The sequence below is a fragment of the Felis catus genome, chromosome C1 (assembly GCF_018350175.1).
Source record: "Felis catus isolate Fca126 chromosome C1, F.catus_Fca126_mat1.0, whole genome shotgun sequence".
Taxonomy (NCBI): domain Eukaryota; kingdom Metazoa; phylum Chordata; class Mammalia; order Carnivora; family Felidae; genus Felis; species Felis catus.
Genome location: NC_058375.1, coordinates 46406345 through 46427789, shown reverse-complemented (window position 1 = coordinate 46427789; position 21445 = coordinate 46406345). Strand labels below are relative to the sequence as shown.

Genomic DNA, 21445 nt, shown 5'->3' with positions numbered 1-21445 from the left:
TTCTAACAGGGTATACACACCTGTGAGGTTGGCACATGACTCCGTGACTAGATTTCAGCTGTGTTAAAAAATTGTGGTTTGTAAATGAGTTGATATCCGTGGTTTAAGGTGTGTGTACCTGTTTCACGTTTTAAAATCTTTATTTCTTAAGAAACGTTTCAGTGTGAGCTAAAGAGACATGCGGTACTGTCCAGGAATGGAATTAATAGACTAGGGGAGAGGGATGGAGGGGAAAACATCATTTTGGAAGGATCTAAGTTAATCACTTAAGAGAGAACTGGGAGGTGAGACCCCAAATTTTGGACTGGCAGGCAGAAAGTGGGAACAGAAAGGTGACAGGTACAGAGTTGACCTGGCAGATGAGGTCAGACAGGCTCTGACTCCCGATAGAGAAAACAGTGTGGGAAAAGACACACATGTGCAGGCATGTAGGGTGTATCCTGGGACCTGGGTTTCACTGGGTTTCATTTGGCTGATGCAGAGAGCTTGTGTCAGGGCAAATGGAAGTGAGGAAGAAGAAATTGGTGTTCTTTCCAATCGAAAAGACTGTGATCTTCCCAGGGGCAAGGGATTTGTCTTTCAGGTTCACCCCTAACTCCCCAGTGCCTAGCAAGTCAGTGTACCATATATATTTGATGAAATATTGAATAAACAGATGAGAAATTACTGTTTGGTTTGATTTGGAGCAAAGTGGAACCACCGAAGACTTTGAATAATGGAATGACACCATAAGAACGTACTGTCTGAAGAGAAATCTTGTCGTTCTCTAACAAATGAATTGGAGTAGGGAGAAATTGTCACCAGGTAGATCGGTAGACCATGGAATTATCTAGATAAGGTGTGAGGATCAGAAATGTGGTGGCAGTGAGGACATTTTAGAAACGTTATTTACAATTCTTAGAATCTGTGCAAAAGGCATGGTAACGAAAAGAGGAGAAATCAAAAGCTTCTCTCCAAAGCTGCTCTCCTGGGTGAAGGGTGGACGGCCCATGGCATGCACCTGTTTGACAAAGGTTACCTGCATTGTGCTGGGGACTCTCCTAGACACAAGATTTGACACTGGCCAAGAATCCCACCTGGTGCATCAGACCTGCATAGAACTGTGCAGTGTGCTGGGTGGTGCTGCTGATGTGGCTATAACGCACGGGTAGGCTATTGCTGCTACCCTTTCGCTTGGCCTGGTGACACTTCATGGGGTCGTGATGGCGTCAGGGGCGGCAGTGGAACCGGCACGAAGAGAGAAGGGCAGTTTGAGTAAAGGAGAAATGGGTCATCTCCTTTCCGTACTTGCTAAAGTTTGATCACTGTAAGAAATTTAGGTGCCAGCATATAGAAGGCAGACGGGAATGTGGGCATGGAGCTCGGGAGAGGTGTGAGAGCTAACTATGTTGATTAGAGTGTCATATGAGAGAGGGTGAGATTGACAAGGGGGAAAACAAAGAATACCATGGACAGAACATTAGAGGATACCCCCACTGAGGATTTAGAAAAGGATTTAGACAGAACATTAGAGGATACCCCCATTGAGGATTTGCTACCATGTCAGGAAAGAAGGAGACCAAGAGAGTCACGGAAGCATAAGAGGGAGAGCTTCTTTGGGAAGGAGGCGGCACTGAGATGTGCGGTTATATGGAGGGGCCACGGAAAGGGGGCATGGAAGAAGGCCCATTGGAGTCAGTAAGTTCTTACCGACTTCACCTTCGTGAACGCATATCATGTCATTAACTCTCCTCAGTGACCTTTGCTGTGGCTGTCTCCTTTTTAGTGAATTTGGAACCAGATTATTCAATCTGGGGACTGTCCATGTACCGGCTGCCTTTGACATTCTTCACTCCTCACTGATTTCTTTCCTGAAAACAGGGAGTAAAATAATGGTGTTCCCCACCCCAATCCCCTTATTTCAACCAGGCTTGCACATCTTCTCTATAACTTGGCTCTGATCATGTTATAATAATGTCCCTGAACAGAGACATCCTTAACGCCCACAGAGAAAACCTAGGTTTGCTTTCAGCACCCTTCAAAATCTGAGCCCAGAACACACAGATAGTGGAGTGGAGTGGAAAGAGCATGACCTTTGGAGTCAGACAGGCACATCTGTCTGCTGACCCCCCACCCCCAGCCTTGCTGGCCATCTGACTTGGACAACTCGTGCCCTTCTCTGAATCTCAGGTTCTTTTCTATACGTGGGCATCATCTACAACGTGCCGAGTACCACTCCTGCTCATGAGGGATGCCTAGTAATGGGGAGCAGTTACTACTATACAAAATTCAGTAAAGGCCCATTTCCAACAACTTTAATGACCTTGATTTTGCCTTTAATTCTGGCTGAGGATGGTCCTCTGTGCCCCCCACTTCATGTTAATTGTACATGGGAATGGACATAGGCTTCCGCTCCGCCTCTCCCTGAAAACTCCTTCCAAGGACCTTGCTTGAAAATCCTGTTTCTCTCCTCCAAACCCCTAGGACACTGCTCAGTATAATATATACGCCAGTTATTCCTGAGCTGACCTGGGCCATGACTTCTATTGTTCTTGACTTGTTTTTCTACCTTGATTTCTTGTTTCAGTTTTCAGAGGTTTATGTATTACTTCTCTGACTTGATTGTAAATTCTTTGCAGGTAGAGAATGACCTTATAATTTATTGCACCCATAATTTGTAGCTCTTTCTTCTTTTCTTCTTTTTGTTTTTTACTTCTTCAGATGACATGGTTTAGTAGGGAAAATGCATTACTGAGTGTCCTGGATTTGAAATATTCAACAGGCAAATGAAGAGTGTGTGACATGGAAGAGGTTACCTTTCCACTGTGAACATTACTTTCCTTGTCTCTAAAACTGAAAAAATAATAATAGCTCCCTCTTAGGGTCATTAATGGCATACACATTGCATAATTGGTCCTTAATTATGATGCCTTTCACCATTTTCTCTGCCCTTACTGAATAGGTGTACAGTAATGGATATTTCCATTTTGTCAGGATTCCTGTAAAAAATTTGCTCTAGGATCCTTTACATCACTTAGTCTCCTGTCGAAATGCCACCTCATCCATGCATCCAGCCCCTGTCCCATCCATCAGAATGTGCAATTCTTTCCTGGAGGTGTCTTTTGGACATTGATGACACCTTTGTTTATGAGAAATTCCCTTTTATGAAACTGTGTTTCTTCCACTGGCCTGGGGACCTCTTAAAAGGAAAAATTCCATCTTACTCATCTCATCAGGGGAGCAACTTAGGTAGAGCAGAAGACCCATAAGCAGAAGACACATAGAGAGGTGGAAACAAACATAGCTGGAGTGAGTCCTGGATGAATCACATCTTGTTATCAGCCGTGTGAACTCTGGGCAGGGGCAGGTTTCTTCACTTCATCTGCACAAAGTGAGGTCATAAATGCCATGTAGGGCTGGTGTATGGGCCCAATGAAAAGTAATATATGTGAAAATGTCTATCACTGCACCTGGAACATAGTAGGTGTTTAATAAATGGTGGCCCCGGAGTCCTGGCACAATGTCAGTTACATAAAAGATGTTCATAAAATGTTGACTGAATTAAACTGTAACAGATTTAATACTTATATCTGTTTTCCATTGATCTGTTGTATCCTACTGTGTCTGAATGTCCAAATTTGTCACATATTTTTCCTGGAAATTTACCACAGTGCCTTAAGAAGCATTAAGATCACACTTGCCACTGCATTGAGATCTTTGGAAGGGAGGTGCTTTGTTGAAATCAGCAAGGCTGTGTAGGTATTCATGCTTTTGTTATCTGAGCAAAAAAGACCTGTCTGTGTTTTTTTTTTTTTTTTTTTTTTTGGCAGAAAAGGGACCAAAAGAAATTGTTTAGGAAATAATTCACTCGTATATGTTAAATTCATTGAAAGCTAAGCCATTCAAGTAGATAAGCTACAAAAATTGGACTGTTGAGGTCTGAGATCTTAGTGATAAAAGTGGGAGGGAAATCATCTAAACCCAAATTCTTTCTTTTTTTGTGGCATTATTAGCAGATAGGAAGCTGGGGAGAGAAAACTGAGCATAAAGCAAGAATTTCTGGGGCAGCAAGCTGGGTGCAGCCATTCACATCTTTTCTCCTCAGCAACCGTTTGGTGACTGTGTCCCTGCCACCAGCAGTGGGCAAAGAGCCAGACAGACAGAAATTCACACCCATGATTAATGAAAGCCTTCTAGTTATAAGTAACAGAAGTCAACTTGAATGGACTTAAACATAACAGAGGGACATATCAATAAGGACTCAGAGGTGTCTCATGGAATTTAAGGAAGAGGATGTGTGAGCTGGGTCTCTGGAAAGATGACCCAGGGATCTGGAATCAGTAAGGACCCCAAGAGTACTTTCTCTCTGTGGTCACTTCTTCCAGAATATCTTTTCCCTTTGCTTTTTTTTTTTTTTTTTTTTTTATAAGATTGCCTTTTTCTTATTCAGGCAGGGAAAGATGGCTACCCAGAATTCTGATGTCCCATGATATGATTCTGGCCACAAGGACAAACTGACTCCTACCCGTGCTTCAGTTTTCATTTCCCAAGAATGAGGCTCTGACCAACCTGGCTTGGACCAAGTGTCCCATCCAGTTTAACCATAAGAGGCCTTGAGGGTGGGGTTATAATGTGTAAATGCAGCCACTGTGAGGACATGCTATGTGGGGAAGGGCAGTCAGCTGGGGCTTAATCACTGAGACCGGGCAAACATTTCAGAAGGGGTGTACTCTTGATGAATCAGACAAGGTCTTGGCTCTCAGTGAGATAGCAACAATACAGAACCAATGAAAAAGTAAAAAAAAAAAAAAAAAAAAAAAAGTGCCCCTTTTGTATGAGAAAAATCATACTTGAGAAGAAACCATGACTTTTCAAGCAGTTCAGTCTGAACTCTGGTGCCAAATTTAAACTGGAGGGAAAGGAACTTACAAGAGCACCAGTTCTCTGGGTAGGGCACCTGTTTACCAGAGAGGGCCCCTCTCACTTTCCCACTTCCTTATTTCATTTGCAGACTTCAGGGTAGGTCTTGTCTATTTCGTGTTGTAAATAAGGAATTTACAGTGACTTAGTTGGGACCGGAGCCCTCGTGGTGGAGCAGGCACTGGGAGGTCGCATTTCCTAAATCCCACACGCCCTGCACACAGCTGGGATTTGAAAGGCCTTGAACGTTAAGTTACCAGGTTCCAGTGGCTCTGTGGCCATCGCTGATTAGGAGGACTTGGTATCAGGAGGTGACTGCCTCCCGCTCAGGTCCTGATGCCACAACTCAGCTGTTGCGCTTACTTCCTTCCTTTTCCTGCTTCTTACATGGACAGTCTGCGAGTAAGCCCTATCCGCCAGTCCTCCGTGGTGTATCTTGATTCAGCACCCCTCCTCCCTGTCTGCTGCCATCATTCTCATCCCGTCTCTCTCCTGGACCACACAGGAACTCTGGCTTCGACTCTGCCCCCTTTTGCTGCAGGGCGTTCAGAGAAATTTTTACAACAGGTGAGTCACGAGCCTGCCTGATGGCCCCCAGTTGCCTCTGATGGCCCTGGAACCAGATCCCCAGTGCTTGCCCTGCCTTCTAAGGCAGCACAGGAAGGAGCCCTCACTCCCTCTTCTTTGCAGCCACTTCCCACCTCCTCCCGCTAGACTGCTCTGCTCCCATCACACTGGCTTCTCTCTGTTTTGTAAACAGGCCAAACACATTCCCTCCTGGCATGACTGCCCTTTTCTTGTTGTTCGCGGCTCCTTCCAAATGTCATTTCTTACAGAAATGCCTTCCTGGGCCAGCCCACGAATCCTTCCCGTCACTCTTCATTTCATCAGACTGTTTTATCATCTTCATAACACTTTTCACTATCTGCACCCATCTTGTTCATAATTTATTTACTGGCTTATTATCTTCCTTCCCCTTTTCGATCAGAAGCTCCAGGAGAACAGGGACTTTGTTTTCTCTCTCTTGTTCCTGACTGTACTCTGGCTCTGGGGCCAGTGCTACATCGTAGGCATTCAACACGTGTTTGTGGCATGGACAAATATTAGGCTGACTCTGTTAGAAACACAAGGGTGTCAGGGCTGGGCCCCTGCCCTTGCATTCATTACTAGTGATGTCGGGGGGCACTTAGTCACTGTCTGTTCCTGCACATTCCACTTAAAACCTCCATCACCGAGATCTATCTCTGAGTTTAATCAAATGTAATTTATACTGCAGCCTTCTCGGTAAATAATTGATTTGCCCTCTCTGTTGTCTTCATCACAAATACTTCTTTGTGCTCTAAAGAAATAATTTAATCAGTCGATAGTATACACAGCCCTCTTGTTCAGAAGGCAGGTGGAAGATAAAGCATGAGCCTTGCTCGTCCCAGAATATACCAGGACCAAAATAATCTCCCTTAAAAAATAGTCTGCAAACAAGTTGGCAGCAGAGGCACCCAATTAAATCCTCTTGTGTTTTTCTAATGGAGATGACCCCACAAAAGTTGTAGCTGCTGCAGAAGGAAGTTCCTGGCCAATTGCAGGCTGCATGTGAAAATAGAAACCCTTGTCCGGCTGTGGTTTAATTAACCTCTGTCTAGGTCCAAGAGCAGGCTTTCGCATTACGAGTGCTCAGGCACATTGGGTGAGAACTCCAGCCCCGGGGTCCGGCTGCTGCGTGCTGCCCTGTGACCTCGGAATAAATCCAATTCTCCTGCTTCTCACTTCTTTGCTCGCGGTGGCTCGGCTTTCCGTGGGCACCATGTCCAGAGCTTACAAGGATTCTTTTGTAATCCAAAGCATGCAGACAACCTTCCTTCGCCCTCCTATGTTGCTCCCAAAGAAAGACAGTGGGAGAGGTCAATTTTGCAGGTGTTTCCACACATTTGTCTATTGCGAGCCCACACTTCTCTGGGATGGAACAAGGGGAGGGGGACATAAAGAAGCATCCACTCTGATATGTGTAGAAAGACTCCATGGAGGCATTCTCGCAGGGAAAATCCATCTTTCTACTGTCTTTATGAGGAATTCTCAATATCGTATTTGTTTGCACTGTTTTTAACTGGAAACATAACCATCTGATGATAGGAGATTGAGTCGATGAATCACGGATGCATCCATATGATGAGACATGCAGCCACTAAGAATCGTGTTACAAAAAATATCAATATGGGAGAAAATATATAATGCACTGCCAAATGAAAGAAGCAAGCTACAGATTTACAGCATGAATACATTTTTTTTTTGAGAAATGTATGTGTTCGTGTGTGCGTGTACACTTCGGAAAGTTTTGAAGAGTATGTACTCCAATGAAACCGTAGATATCCCTGGAATGCATCATGGGTGACTTTCCCCTTTATTTTCTCTCCTGCATTTTCCAGATTTTAAGGTTTGAGCATGTGTCACTTTGTAATTAGAAAGGGAAAAAAAAACAGTTGTTTTAAAGAATGAAAATAGAAAAGGTTTAAAAATGCATCTGTTATTTTTCACTTGACAACAAAGTCGTCTTCACTTGTCATCAGCTTCCAGCATTTTGTAAATGCCTCCCTGGTATGTGCTATGAGGTGCATTTGCCAAAGGGGCGGAGGGCAAGTTGTGGATTTCAGAAGAGCAAACCCCTCAGTACCTCCCAGTGCCGGTGGTGGTGAGGATGCCCTTGGGTGGCCGGCCACTCCACTCGCCTCTGCAGACTCAGGTGCAACAGCGGCTGGCAAACACTCAACGCTTTTGCCGAGGGCCTTTGAGATGCATCTGGTGAGAGGGTATTAGCCCTAGACTCACCTTCTTGATTAGGCTGAGTCTCATGGAACATCAATATCTGTTTCTAGTAACGTGAGCCCTGGATGCTGTTCCAGAGCCCTCCTACTCTCTCTGTCGGACTATTGCAGGCACTTGCCGGTTTGCCTCTCCATGCCAAGACCCTCCCAACCCCCCGTCTTTCAGAACGCTCTTTCTCAAATGCATTGATTTTGTGTGGGCTTTGATGAAGTTCCGAGGAAACCAATGGCAGAGACCGAGATTTGCTCTAGAAGGCTTATTGGGGAATGCCCCCAGAATCAGCCCCGATGGGGAGTGCAGGTACAGGACTCAGCAGAGCCTGGGGCTAGGCTGTGGTACAGCTGCAGCCAAGGGCATGCAGCTCTGCTTTGTCCTTTGGCCTTGAGGCAAGTCGGCAAGGCAAGGCTTGGGCCTTGGACTTTTACCCCCACCCATCTAATCACTCTGTCCTTGACTGGACGTGAGCTACAGGGGCAGTGGGGAGTGAGGTGAGAGTTACTCAGTTTTTTGGGTCTCTCCCACGACTACACGAGGTGTACATGTTATTGAACTTGTGTTTGTTTTTCTGCTGCTAATCTCTCTTTTATTCCAGGAAGGTCTCAGCCAAGAACCTATAAAGGTAGAGAAAATTACTATTTTTTTTTCCTCCCCCAACACCCTGATGAAATGAAAGCATCGTTTCTGACACCATCAAGTAATAAAACTCAGAACTTTAGGCCATTCAGGTGCTCAAAGAAATACTGAAATCTGTATTTAAATGCTTCTAAAGAACTTTCAGGCTCTTTAAAAGTCGTACTTCTGTAGAGTCACAGAAGTTTGCGAGCGTTACAAAGCAAAACACGCCAGGGAGTGAGGTGAGGGGAATACAGCTGTGGGTGAGGTGACTCTCTTGGGCGGAAGGCAATTCCCTGAGAGCAACTCACCCAAGAGCCTTCCTGAGCCAGTATGTCACCACCTAAAACTGGGTCTGGGAGACGTACTACCTGTAGACTGCAGTTCACAGGAAAGGGGTGAAAATGTTGTCATCACATGATACTGGCCAGGGGCTGCCCGACCCACCCATGTTGGGTGCTTCAAATATGTGATGGCATTTAGTTCTTACAATAATCCTACAAGATGAGTGTTAACATCCTCATTTGCAGAGAGGTGAAATAACTTGCTGTCAGCTGAGAGGCTTCTGAAAGTCAAAGCCTCTGAGAACCTCTGAGAACCCGGGTCTCTCCTGGACACTGTTCTCCCCTCTTTCATTTCCCTGCCCTGCCCCCACGCCTGTTGTATTTTTTACTTCAGCTTCTGCCTTCATCCAAGCCACACCACACCCAGGATAGGACCCTTTCAGTTGCAAGTGACAGAAACGAAAATAAAAACTGTGGCTGTGGACTCAGACTTGTGTCCTTCCCTGCCCTCTGTGATCCTACTTCTTGCCAGCCCAAATCTTCAGAATCTCTCCCTTAAAACTTCTTCTGATTAACTAGATTTATTTTTTGGCACTCCTGGCTCTCCCTTTTCCTCGCCCTGTTGTCTTAGGCACGTCTTTACCCTCTTGCAGCCTCAGTATTGTCCCCCGTAAGAAGGGACAAATAACTTGTACCATTCTCAGTCGCTGTAAGGAATAAAGGTGTGATAAAGAAGGACGTAACACATCCTCTAAAGCCTGTTCTCTGCCTCGGTCTGATATTAGTGGCAACACACACTAGTTTGCCCCTTGGCCACCAAGAAAAAGACAGAAGCCTAGCCGTAAGTCACCTGAAAGGCCAGTGGTACGGGCCATCTTCAGGCTGTCAGTAAGCAGGCATGTAAAAATAAAGCTGCAGATTAGAAGCCAGACTGGTTAGTCCCAGACAGGCCCAAATTAGCAGGATATACAAAGTTTCTTGGTCTTCATGGAGGGGTTCAAAAGGACTCAACCACAGAAGATTACAGATTATCTTTACAATCTTAAAAACAGGAAATTTCTCCCTTTTTTCCAACAGGAAAGCAAGGAAGGAAGGCAGGGAGAGAGGGATGGAAGGAAGGAAGAAAGAAAAGGAAGAGAGAAAAAGAAAGAGAAGAAAGAAGGAAGGGAGGGAAAGAGAGGGAGGGAGAGAGAGAAAAGAAAGAGAAAGAAGGGAGGGAGGGGTGGGAAGGAAGGAAGGAAGGAAGGAAGGAAGGAAGGAAGGAAGGAAGGAAGGAAGGAAGGGAGAGAGAGAGAGAAATGAGTACTAGTAAACCTCAAATGAAAGGAAAGAAGAACCCACCATCAGAACGTAAGGATCAGGTCATCTATACGGAGTCACTGACGGACCCTGCTTTATACTGCAGTTGTCTCTAATCTGACACAGCCTCAGAGTCAGAGAGGCCAGTCTTTGAAAATGCAGATTCCCAGCCTTTCGAATTAGAATCTTTGGAATCTTAGTACTTGGCTTTACACAGAAAGATGCCGGTGGATTCTAGATGCCCTTTATAGAGAGCTCTTTTCAGAAGTACCAATGAAGAACATCTTTTTAAGGGAATGTGTGCATGAATAATAGCTTGAATATTATTTTAGCTCCTTAATTAGTTTACCTTTTAGCAATAATGACAGCAACCATGTTCATAAAAGCACATTTTAACAGCCCCCTAAATGTGTTGTTCTCCTTATTCTGCTCACTACCCAGCTAGTTAATTACACAAAATCAGCATTCTCTCCTACGCAGCCAGGATACATAATTATTTGTCCATTGCAAATCAACACCTGGATAATTGCAAGATAGAATTCTAAGTAAAATAAGTTATCTCTGCTGCTGGGCTCGGAAATTCCCCCCACAATCTGTTCTTAAATTGGACAACATAACAGACAACAGAGCTCTTTCAGCAGTGGATAGAATCATGTTAGATGGGGTGGGGTGGAGGGGGGAACCTCTTTGAAATTTTCTTATCATCAAGATGGATGGCCTGGTGATTCAGATAGATATGCAGAAGGAGGGAGGATGTCTCAGTTTGGGTATTTTGTTAATAATTCATAAGTTGATCTTTGCGGTTGCCTTCAGGAAGGAACATCCTGTTCCTAACTGCACACTTATTCCCAGGCAACCAAAAAAATTTCCCAAACAGCTGGGAGCATCACTCCCACTGCCATAGACTTTGCTAGGGTTAGCTTTGGGCCACTGGTGCTTAATGTGAAATATATTCTTTGGGGAGGAGGAAGGCAGTAAATATTTACTGAATGACTGATGTGCCAGGGAGTGTGCAAAGAGGAAAATGTGTATTATTTCATATAACCCTTCTAACTGTCCTAGAGAGGAGTGCAGATAACTATAGTGTTTTAGAGATGGAGAAGCTAACACTCAGAAAAGTTAAATAACTTTCCCAGTATTGGATATACACAAAGTTACAGAGCTACTAAAACACCACTGGACTCCCAAGAGTTAGACATCATGCCCCTCACGGGCAGTGTGGCGTTATGCCAGTGACTTCGCTTCCTGTGCCCCAGCCTCCTCCCATCCAGTGGGTTGCAGTGTTTGTCTCCAAGGTGTTACGATTATTCACTAAGACAGTTTATGAAAATTGGACAGGCTTGTCTTCAGGTATCATCCAGCTTTTTACTCCTCCTTCCAAATTCTGGCCCCCTCATTATAGACTGCATGTTGGTGTCTTACCCTCCCCCCTAGCCATCCACCCAAGGAAATTCATACATTGAAGCCCTAATGCCCCATGTGGTGGTATTGGAGTGGGGCTTTGGGGAGGTAATTAGGTTTAGATTAAGTCACAAGGGTCACCCCTGTAATGGAATTAGTGCCCTTGTAAAAGGAAGAGAGATAGCACACTCACTCTGACCACCTTCATCTTGGACTTTCAGTCCCCAGAACTGTTGTTTAAGCCACCCCATCTGTGGTATTTTTGTTACAGAGCTGACTGAGACACTTCCTTAGATGTATAAGTATCTAAACATAGAAGTGAACACTCAGCTCAGTATAAGAAATTTGTTGAAGTTGACCTCTGCTAGACAGGGAAATACTGTAACTGTCAAAAGCTAAAGGAATTCACAACCAGGCTGACCACATTAGGGAAAAAAAAAACCACTTATCTTGGCTCTTGTGTGAGTTTCTGTGGCTGTGCTCATTATAATCTGTGATGAGGGTAAGAGGGAGGTAAAGAGAAATAATCTTGGCTGTGAAATATCTTTTATTTGACCATTAGCAGTCTTTAGTGAACAGCCTGGAGCAGGAGACAGAGACCGTTTATTACTCTGGTGGATTCTGTGGGCTGTCGGGCTCATTGTCCTAAAAAATGCTAATTGCCTGCTTCCTCTGGATCCTGACTTCTGACAAAGGTGCCTCGTAGTTGAAGCTTCTGCCAGGTCATTCCCAGTGTGGGACCTCCACATTGGCAGTGCCTTCTGTTCCGAGACAGGGTCTCAGTGTTCTTCCTGACGGCATCCTTGAGGGCTGTTCAAACCGCAGAATTTACTCAGTGCCCTGGGGACTGCCTCGATTTAAATTCTGAGGAGAGGAATTTCCTGGGTTATAAGGGGATCAGGTTGTGATGAGGTTGAGAAACGCTCTTCCTTAATGGCTCAAAGCAAAGGCAACAGTTAAAATAACTATGGGTGTGACATTTACGTTATCCCATTAGGGATTTTATTCCTTGGAGACTAAGTGCATCACACTCACAGAATAGCTTTGAAATAGGGTTTGTATGGAAGGGGTGTTTAGTGACCCCTTACACTTCCCCATAGTGATTCTGGCTCCAGGAGTCTACTTGCCTCTTTTGAATAAAGAAATAAATTCATTCATTTATTCAATTATTCAGGAGATCTGGGCACTGTGGGTCCACTCTGTGTCAGGTACCATGCTAGGTTCAGAAACCACAGATGAATCCGCCCCAGCCCCTGCTCTGGTGGAGTCCAAGTGCAGAGAAGGAGGCAGGAAGATAAAGTCAATGAGGTGCTATAGATGCCATGACAGATGCTGTGAGGGAATATTGTACAATTTGTGTCTATGTGTTAGGAAAATGCTGAGCTCTGGTACCTTGGTCAACAAGTCGAACACTGTGTTCAGTCTCTGACTTTCTGGAGTTTACAGACTAAGGAGAAGGCTGGATTTAAACAGGTTATTACAAATGAGATCATTAGTTGCAAGAATGCAAGGGGATTATCAGGAGAATACTGCAGATGCCTCTCAGAGGGGATCTCGCGGATAGACCTCTGGGATCAGAGGACCCCTGGGCACATGGTGCTGTGCTGAGACCTCAGGTGTGGAAGAGGAGGGGCAGGGGGTGAAGAAAGACAGGGCTGGGAAATGCCTTCCAGGCCCAGAGAACAGCAGGTGCAAACCTACAGAGCATAGCATGAGGTTGCACAGAGCAAGTCTGTTGGAGGATCTGGATAAAGGCCAGAATGTGAGAGAAATGGCAGAAAGGGGTCGAAAGTGAGGTTGATGGGTTCAAGAGGTGCCTTATAAGATACGTTAAAGATGTTCATTTTAGTCAGTGGGGTATGGGGGTTAGGAAAAGAGGAGTTATTAAAAAAAAAAAGTGCCAGCCCTCAGAGCAGACGATGTATTTGATTGGAAGGTATACTTGCAACATTTATCAAGTAGACAAGGCAAGTCAGAGAAGAGGAAATAACATGGGCAAGGGGCATGGCGAAGCCTGGCCCGTAGGACTGGAGATTAAGCAGAAGTGAGATGGGAGGAGAGGAGGCCACCTGTTGTGGGCAGGTTGAAGGCAATGACATTTCAAGGGTGGTAGTGTGGTGATGAGGTGGCATTGGGGCTGGATCTCTTTGGAGGCAGCATGGGGCAGGGATTAGAGGGTGACCCTGGAGGCATCTCTCCGGCGTCTCCCGGGTGCCTCCAGATGCTTAAGAGTAATGGATGTGCACCCTGCCTACCCCCACTGTCCATGAAGGATATCTCCCCCTAGGGTTACCAGTTGTCCATTGTGAAATTAGAAATGGACCATTCTTGGAAACCCAAATGGCTTATTATGATGGTAGGCTTGCCGTGACTCCCTGAGGACTTTTCAAATTGTTACTTCTCAGAGAAATATGCAAGGAAGAAAGCATTATGAGATGCAGACACCCCCAGGGTATGCAAGATAATCTGCTGGGGATGTGGGAAATTATGAGACATCTATTTATATTTGGTTCTAAACTAAAACATTTTAAGACTGATGAGCTCTAATAATATTAATATGTAGTTTATAAGTGGTACATGTTTATACTACATGTAGGTAAATTATACAGAAATACACCTCTTTTTTTAATTTATTTATAGGCTCAAAAATATTTTACTAAGAGAGACATGTGGTTAAAAATAAAAATCGTAACCCTGGAAATCCTGGTTCTGTGGACTGAGGCAGACCTTTTCTTAAATCCTGGCTCTGGCTCTGACCTAGATGTATCAGTTTAGGCAGTATGACCACTCTGAATTTCTGTTTCTAGGAAGGGATCCAGCAGACAGAGTTGATCCAGATACAGGAGACAGGTCTTCCTCAAAGACTACTGGGTCCTTCCCACTAGACTCAGAGTCTCAGTAGATGCTATTTAGGAATCTGCGATTTGGGATTTTGGGGGGGGGGGTGGTCGTTGTTGTTGTTTTACAGGTGATTCTCCATTAGATTAGAATTAAAAATGTCTGCGGTATGTCCATGAGTGCAGGGGTACTTATGTTTTGTTCACTGCTGTGTCTCTAGCACCTTAGAACACATAGTGGGGGTGGGGGGTGGCGCCTGGATGGCTTAGTCAGATGAGCGTCTGACTTTGGCCCAGGTCATGATCTCACAGTTCGAGGGTTTGAGCCCCTCATTGGGCTCTCTGCTGTCACCACAGAGCCTGCTTTGGAACCTCTGTCCCCTTCTCTCTTTGCCCCTCCCCAACTCTCTCAAAATAAATAAAAAAGCTTTAAAAAAAAAAAAAGAACACATAGTAGGTACTCAATATATATTGACTGAGTGAATTAAAGAATGCATGGTCAATCCATCAATCAGTGCGAGCCTTATACTTCCCCCAATGTTGCCCCAGTGTTATTTACATCTAATCCTCAGAACAGACAGGGTCATGAAGCGCTCCTGTGGCCTAGAGAACAGAGTCCAAAGCTTCAGGTCTTCCAGGAATAGGCCCCCACAGCCTTGCCCTGCATCACACGAGGCCTGTGCTCTAGCACAGTGCTTCCTGAGCACATTAATGGGCCCAGGCTCACCCAAAACCATTCTAACCAGAATCTGTAAAAAGTTCCCAAGGTGATTCTAAAACGTAGCCAGGGCTGAGAAACACTCAGACTAGACTAACCCAGTGACTCACTTTCCCCCAAATATCATCATGCTTTTTTCTCTTCTGGAAGTTTCTCCCTCACTTACCTGCTTGATGAACCCTGCTTTCTCACCAAGCCTTCCTCGAATGACATTTTACCTCTGCCGCTGTTCCTAATTCCCTCCCCGCCAAACAAGTGATCTCTCTTCCCCTCAGCTCCCTATGACATTCACAGTCATATTTTGTAAAGCCATCTGTGTCCCTTTCTAAAATGTGGCATCCCCCAAATGGGAGAGGAGACTCTTTCTGCATACCTAGGTAGCACATTGCCTAGCACAAAGAATGCCCCAGGGCAGTGTCATATACAAATGATGATGATACAGTTAGGATAACCACACAATTTGTTATCCAAACTGGGATAATTTTGAGAGTAATAGGACGATAGGAATAATAGCATCAGGACAAAAGGTGTATACAGGACTGCCCCAGACAAACTGGAAGTATGATCACCCAGGTAACAGTGGTCAGTTTTGATTGAGCTCTGTCAGTCACTGTCCTACATTGCTGTCTATGTGTCGTTTCTTTGACCTACCCAATGACCCAGTAGGGGAGCAATGGTTATTATTTACTCTACACAGACAGAGACACTGTGGCAGACATGGAAGGGAACTTGCCCAACGCATCACAATTAGGGGAGTGGATGGGAGAGCGGGGACCAGAATGCAAGTCCTTTGAATACAGAGCTCTGGTTCTGGGCCATTAAACCCTATTGCCTCCCAGTGAAGATCTCAGGTCTTGGAATGGGACAGGATGAGATTCTATTCCCAGCTCAGCTTGCAGCAATTTTAGTTACCTCTCTGGTCTTGGTTTCTTCATTTATAGAATGATGACTATGCGTATTTCCAGTAGCCCTAGATTAAGAGGGATAAGGTCTGAGAAGATCAGGCATGGTGTGTGTGTTTAGGATGTACTTAGTAAGACAGCTGCCAATTTACTGTAGGCTCCATGAGGCATCTACACAAATAGCTGTGACACAAAGTAAAAAGTCAAAGGGCTATAACAGAGTATGGTGCAAGGTCAACCGAGGCCAAAGAGCCTAATGGTTAAAAGCATGAGATTTTTCATAACACTCAGGTTCAAATTCAGGCTACCGGATTTGACTGTGTCAGATTTGAATAGACATTTCTCCAGATAAGATTTGCAAAAGGACACTGAGCACAAGAAAAGATGCTCGATGTCATTAGTCCTGAGGAGCATGTAAAAAGAAAACTGTGATATCACTGAACACCCACGAGGACAGCTAAAGCAAAAAAGACACAAATATTGGCAAGACTATCTGGTAGAGAAACGGAAACCCTCGTACTTTGCAGGTGGGATTGTAAACTGGTACAGCCACTTTGGGAAAACACTTTGATAGTTTCTTAAAACTTTAAACATAGAGTTACCGTATGACCTAGTATTGCACCTAGGAGAGAAATGTTATAATACTAAGAATTGAAAACTATGCCCACACAGTAACTGATACACCAGTGTCACAGCAGCGTTGTTCATAATAGCCCCCAAATGGAAACAGCCTAAATGTCCATCAGCTGATGTGGTATCTTGATGCAATGGAATATTATTCAGCCCCCCCTCCCCCAAAAAAGACATGAAGTACGGGCACATGCTGTAACATGGAAGAACCTTAAAAATGTGATGATGAGAGAAAGAAGCTAGTTACAAAGGGCCACACATTGTATGCTACCATCTATATGAAATGCAGTTTGCTTCCAAAATAGGCAAGTCCATATAGGCTGAAACTAGTTGAGTGGTTGCCGAGGTTGCCTTCTTGTAGAGATTGAATTGAATGGTATGGGAATTATATCTCAATAAAGCTGTTATTTAAAAAATTCAGGCTCTGCTGTTGGTGTTGGTCATTGACATTATCTTCTGTAAAATAGGGCAGGTGACAGACTGTAAGTTAAAGAGCAGGTGTGAGGCTTAAATGAGAGTTTGCATGTAAAATCTTGGCACAGCGACTGGTATGGTAAATGGTCAATAATTGATAGTGACGATGATGATGTCGCTTAAACATAGGTCCTTTCTTTTGTCCATCCTGACGTCTATGGTCAGTGGTGCTTTCAGCGAAACAGTCTGGGGATGCACGATGACTTGTGATGTGTGAAGACTGGCCCTTTCCCTAGCACTCTCCAATCGTATGTGCCTCTGATGGAATAGCCTTATGGCTCTGATATCTGTTATTTATTTCTTAACTAATATAACTGAGACCTTGCTCAAGATGTGCTCATGAAAAATTACCCTTTTAATGGGGGAGCATTTAATGAGAAACTGGATTATCTACTGCATAAGTGCCCTTCATACAAATTAGCTTGGCCCTGGGTCCTAATCTAAATTGGGCTCCCTACTTTCCTCTAAATGGCCTAATATTTTCTTATTAATCTCTGCCCTTGTTCACCTGATCTGGCTCTGTCTCCTTATGAAGCACCCTCCTTGGTAGAGCTCTGTGCTTTGATAAATGTTTCTTAAGGCTGTCTTTGTATCTGACTCATGGACAATTTGCGGGGCATGATGTAGAGGCCGGAAGCTATTTGTTCCATTTTTTTTTTTAACGTTTATTTATTTTTGAGACAGAGAGAGACAGAGCATGAACGGGGGAGGGGCAGAGAGAGAGGGAGACACAGAATCGGAAGCAGGCTCCAGGCTCCGAGCCATCAGCTCACAGCCCGACGCGGGGCTCGATCTCACGGGCCGCGAGATCGTGACCTGAGCTGAAGTCGGACGCGTAACCGACTGAGCCACCCAGGCGCCCCTGTTCCATTTTCAAGCTGTCTCTCCAGTGGAATTTTGATGATGCCAGTGTATAGGGTGTCAACAGATTTGGACCAGATGAGTTTGTGTATAACATAAAGATGGGGAAGTAAGGTAGAGTGAGAAGCAATTAATCATGGTGGTTAAGAGAACAGGCTTCAAAAACACAGAACACAAGCAAACCATGAGCCTGGGCTTTGGCATGAGACATATCTGGATTCAGGTCCCACTGAGTAAGTTTGGACAAGTTACTTGGCCTCTTAGATGTTTCATTTAGATTCTCATTTACTAAACCTGGGTAAAAGCACATACCTCTAGGGTTACTTCTAAGGTCAAACAAGTTGGTGTACACAACGTGCTTTGTACAGAACATGATAAATAGTACCTGGAATGGTTATTATAAGTAAAGCTTGGAGAAGTCCCTCATAGTAAAAGGGATTTGATTAGTGACTGAAATAATATCATGGGTTGAAAAGGCTGAGATGGTATTCGTGATAGAGTAAGAAAACCTTCCCAAGAAACAGAGTAAGCCATAGGCCACTCCTACCCGACACCCCATGATAATGCAAGGAGAGGTAACTTGTCGTACTTGGCCCTGTTGTTTGGGTAGGTGTCTGCACAGGGTTTATCCTGGAAAATGTCCTCTTTGTTCTTAGCTTTAATCTCTGACAATCTGCCCTCACAGAACCCTGGGCCTTAATTTTTACGTCAATTACAGATCATGACTAATTATGCATATGTTATATCTGCTTTGTGGACTATAATTCAAAGGCTTTACTATACGAGGAGTCAGCAAGGGTACAGGGGGAAAAAGCACCAGCTGGAAATTAGGGGTCTGGTTCTGCAGACATTCCTTTGTGCTCTCCTTCCTTCAGCATTCTGTCTTCTCTTCTTCATTCACTGGGCTGGTAATAGTGGTGACAGCTGCCATTTTCTGAGCACTCACCGTGTGAATCCATGCTTTGCACACACTGTCTCCTCTAAGTTACTATTTGCAGTGAATCTGACGGTGGATATTTTATCCAACATCCGTCAGATGAGGAAACTGAAGCTCGGCAGACAGGTTAGTTGGCTTTCAAGTGAGAAAGCCATACTTTGAAATGAGGATGGCCAAATAAAGCCATACCTTCTTACACAACCAGCGCAATGCACATTTACGCATTTTTTATTTTCGGTCACCAAACTCTTGAGCTTATAGGGGCACAGACTGAGTCTCATACATTTGTTGCAGAGACTGATAGCGTCTGGCACGGAGGAGATGCTCAGTAAGGGATGATTGAATCGATGAATGAAATGCAAGTTGTGTTTCTTTCAGTAGGAAAGCATTATGCAGTGGTTAATCATTGCTGCTGTTTTCTTCCCCCCTCTCTTTTCAGCTGAAATAATTCTCAGCCCCACATTATGGAAAGGCCTTAGTTTGCACATCATATAGATAGAGAGAAGTAGGCTGAGTTAGCTCTAATGTGCTCAGCTCTGAGTTTCTGACCAATGATGGAAGGCTTGTTGGAGGAGGTATTGGAAGTTCAAGTTAATGATGTTCCAGGAGATGAATATCAGGAGACTAGGGCGCTCCAGGTTTTAAGAACCATATGTGCAATGCCCCATACTCTGATGAGTTATATGAAAGTTTGGTGATATTAGAAATTTTAATTACGGTATATTCATCTCTTTTTCTGACCATGTGAACTTGCACAAGCTCCTTGAATTTTATGACCTTCATCTTCATTGTCTACAAAATGGATATGGTTGAGTTTTTATGAAGAGTGGGGATAAAGTTTATAAAACATCTCCCGTGAAGCACTCAGTTAGCAGTAACTTTACTGTCCTTATTTTATATGGATGTATTTGAACTTCTGGTTGACACGTCTTAGCAAAATATTATGTTAGTAATTATTGAGAAGGGCTGTTGCGGGATATGGGCGCACCATACCAAGTAGCCAATTTCTACACACACACGAGTTAGCAGAAGAGATATTGTAAAACCATTTTTTTGATAATTGTCCCTGGGTCATTACTTGATACAAAGCAATTACTCTGGAGTCTCACTATAAAACAGCCCATGGAATTGGGTGTAAGAGGGTCTTGGACCCTGGCCAAAGTCATATTAAATGCTGGAAATGCCAAAGAGGCTCAGTGCTAATACTCTTGTAACAAGAATGTCAGACATGAGCTCAGTGGGTGATTATTACTTGTTGAATACCTAGCGTGTATCAAACTCTGTACTGGGTGCTTTACACATGTTGTCTGATTTAATTATCTTAATGCCCCACTGGGGTTGGTTATTTGTAACTCTTTTTTTTTTTTTTTTTTTTCCCCTCTTGCCTGAGAAAACAGAGGCTCAGAGAGAAGTAATTTGCCTCTGGATTTAAAATGATAGAGCCAGACTTTGCATCCAGGAGAACTACCATTCTTTTCTACTTGGTCCAGTGATTTGACTTTCTCAGAACAGAAGTGAAACCAGAGACCGAATCTTGGCCCTGTGGATATTTAAAGACAGTGGGACCTGAATACTTACATGCCTGAATCATGCTTTTCTCTGTTCTCAGGTCAGGATCGCAGTGAAGCCACTTTGATAAAGAGGTTTAAAGGTGAAGGGGTCCGGTACAAGGCCAAACTGATCGGGATTGATGAGGTTTCTGCAGCTCGGGGAGACAAGTTATGTCAAGATTCCATGATGAAACTCAAGGTACCACACAAACAGTTTACTTCCAATATTACGGGTTTAACAGGACTGAGGGAAGGGGTGATTATGATCATTATGGTAAAACTTTTTACTTATTCATTTATTAGTAAACTCCTTGTTTCACTGATGAATCACTGCATGTATTCATTGGGAAGAGATTTTAATCATTATGGAGTGACTGCTGGCAATTCTTTGCTGTGCCCAGTTTTGTAATTTCTGAGCATATCACCTTTTATTCAATTTTATCTTCATCGTGCAATGCCTGCAAAAATAAAAGTTAAATTGTCAAATTTTATAGTCCCTCAGATTTTATGAATCTTAAACCCTTTGTTATTTTTGAATACATTTTAAATATTTTACTGTATGATAAATAGGTAAAAGATGTTCTGTTAAGATAAAAGCTAATTTTACTCTTTCTTATAATTTCTATTAATGTTGCCAAACACCCCATGAAAGAAACATATTTTTTAAAGTAATATGTAATAAGATTTGGAGATTTCGAGATATCATAGAGAGGTTTCTGATTATAAATGCTTTAAAGAAGGCTTTTTTATTGTGAAATCTAAGAAAGAAATTGGGGAAAAATACACAAAATAAGAAAATTATGTGATTAAATGACCTTTAAAACATATGAAAAAGCATTTTTTGTTTCCATGTTCTGGTCTTCATACAGTCTATGTTTCATTCTTTTAAAAAGTGATTTACAATATTTGAAAAACAAATGATTTAGCAGGAAGTCTGCAAGATACTTGATGCATCTTGTGCACGTAATTTAAGTATTTACCTGATTGTAGAATTCACAAATGTTTATTGTAAAATATTTTGAAAATACAGACAAGTATAAAGAGAAAAATTGAAAACATCTAGAATTCCACCACACAAAGAAAATCAGTGTGTAACTTACAATCTGTCTTTGTACTTTCATGTATATTATATGAATTATAAACACGTAATACAATTGGAAGTACTATTCATATAGTCTTACTTTTTTTTCTCATCTAATATTATGATAATTTTTTAAATATCTT

At 43.4% G+C, this 21445-nt stretch overlaps 1 protein-coding gene across 23 annotated transcripts in view; it reads left to right on the top strand.

Moving 5' to 3' along the window:
* Nucleotides 1-21445, top strand: part of DAB1 (DAB adaptor protein 1) — a 1138205-nt gene that overhangs the window by 971526 nt on the left and 145234 nt on the right. For all 23 annotated transcript variants that reach the window (XM_023258762.2, XM_023258751.2, XM_023258753.2 and 20 more), the window contains one exon: nt 20281-20420. In XM_023258762.2, the coding sequence (XP_023114530.2) occupies nt 20281-20420 (140 nt within the window). The remainder of the gene's footprint in view (nt 1-20280; nt 20421-21445) is intronic.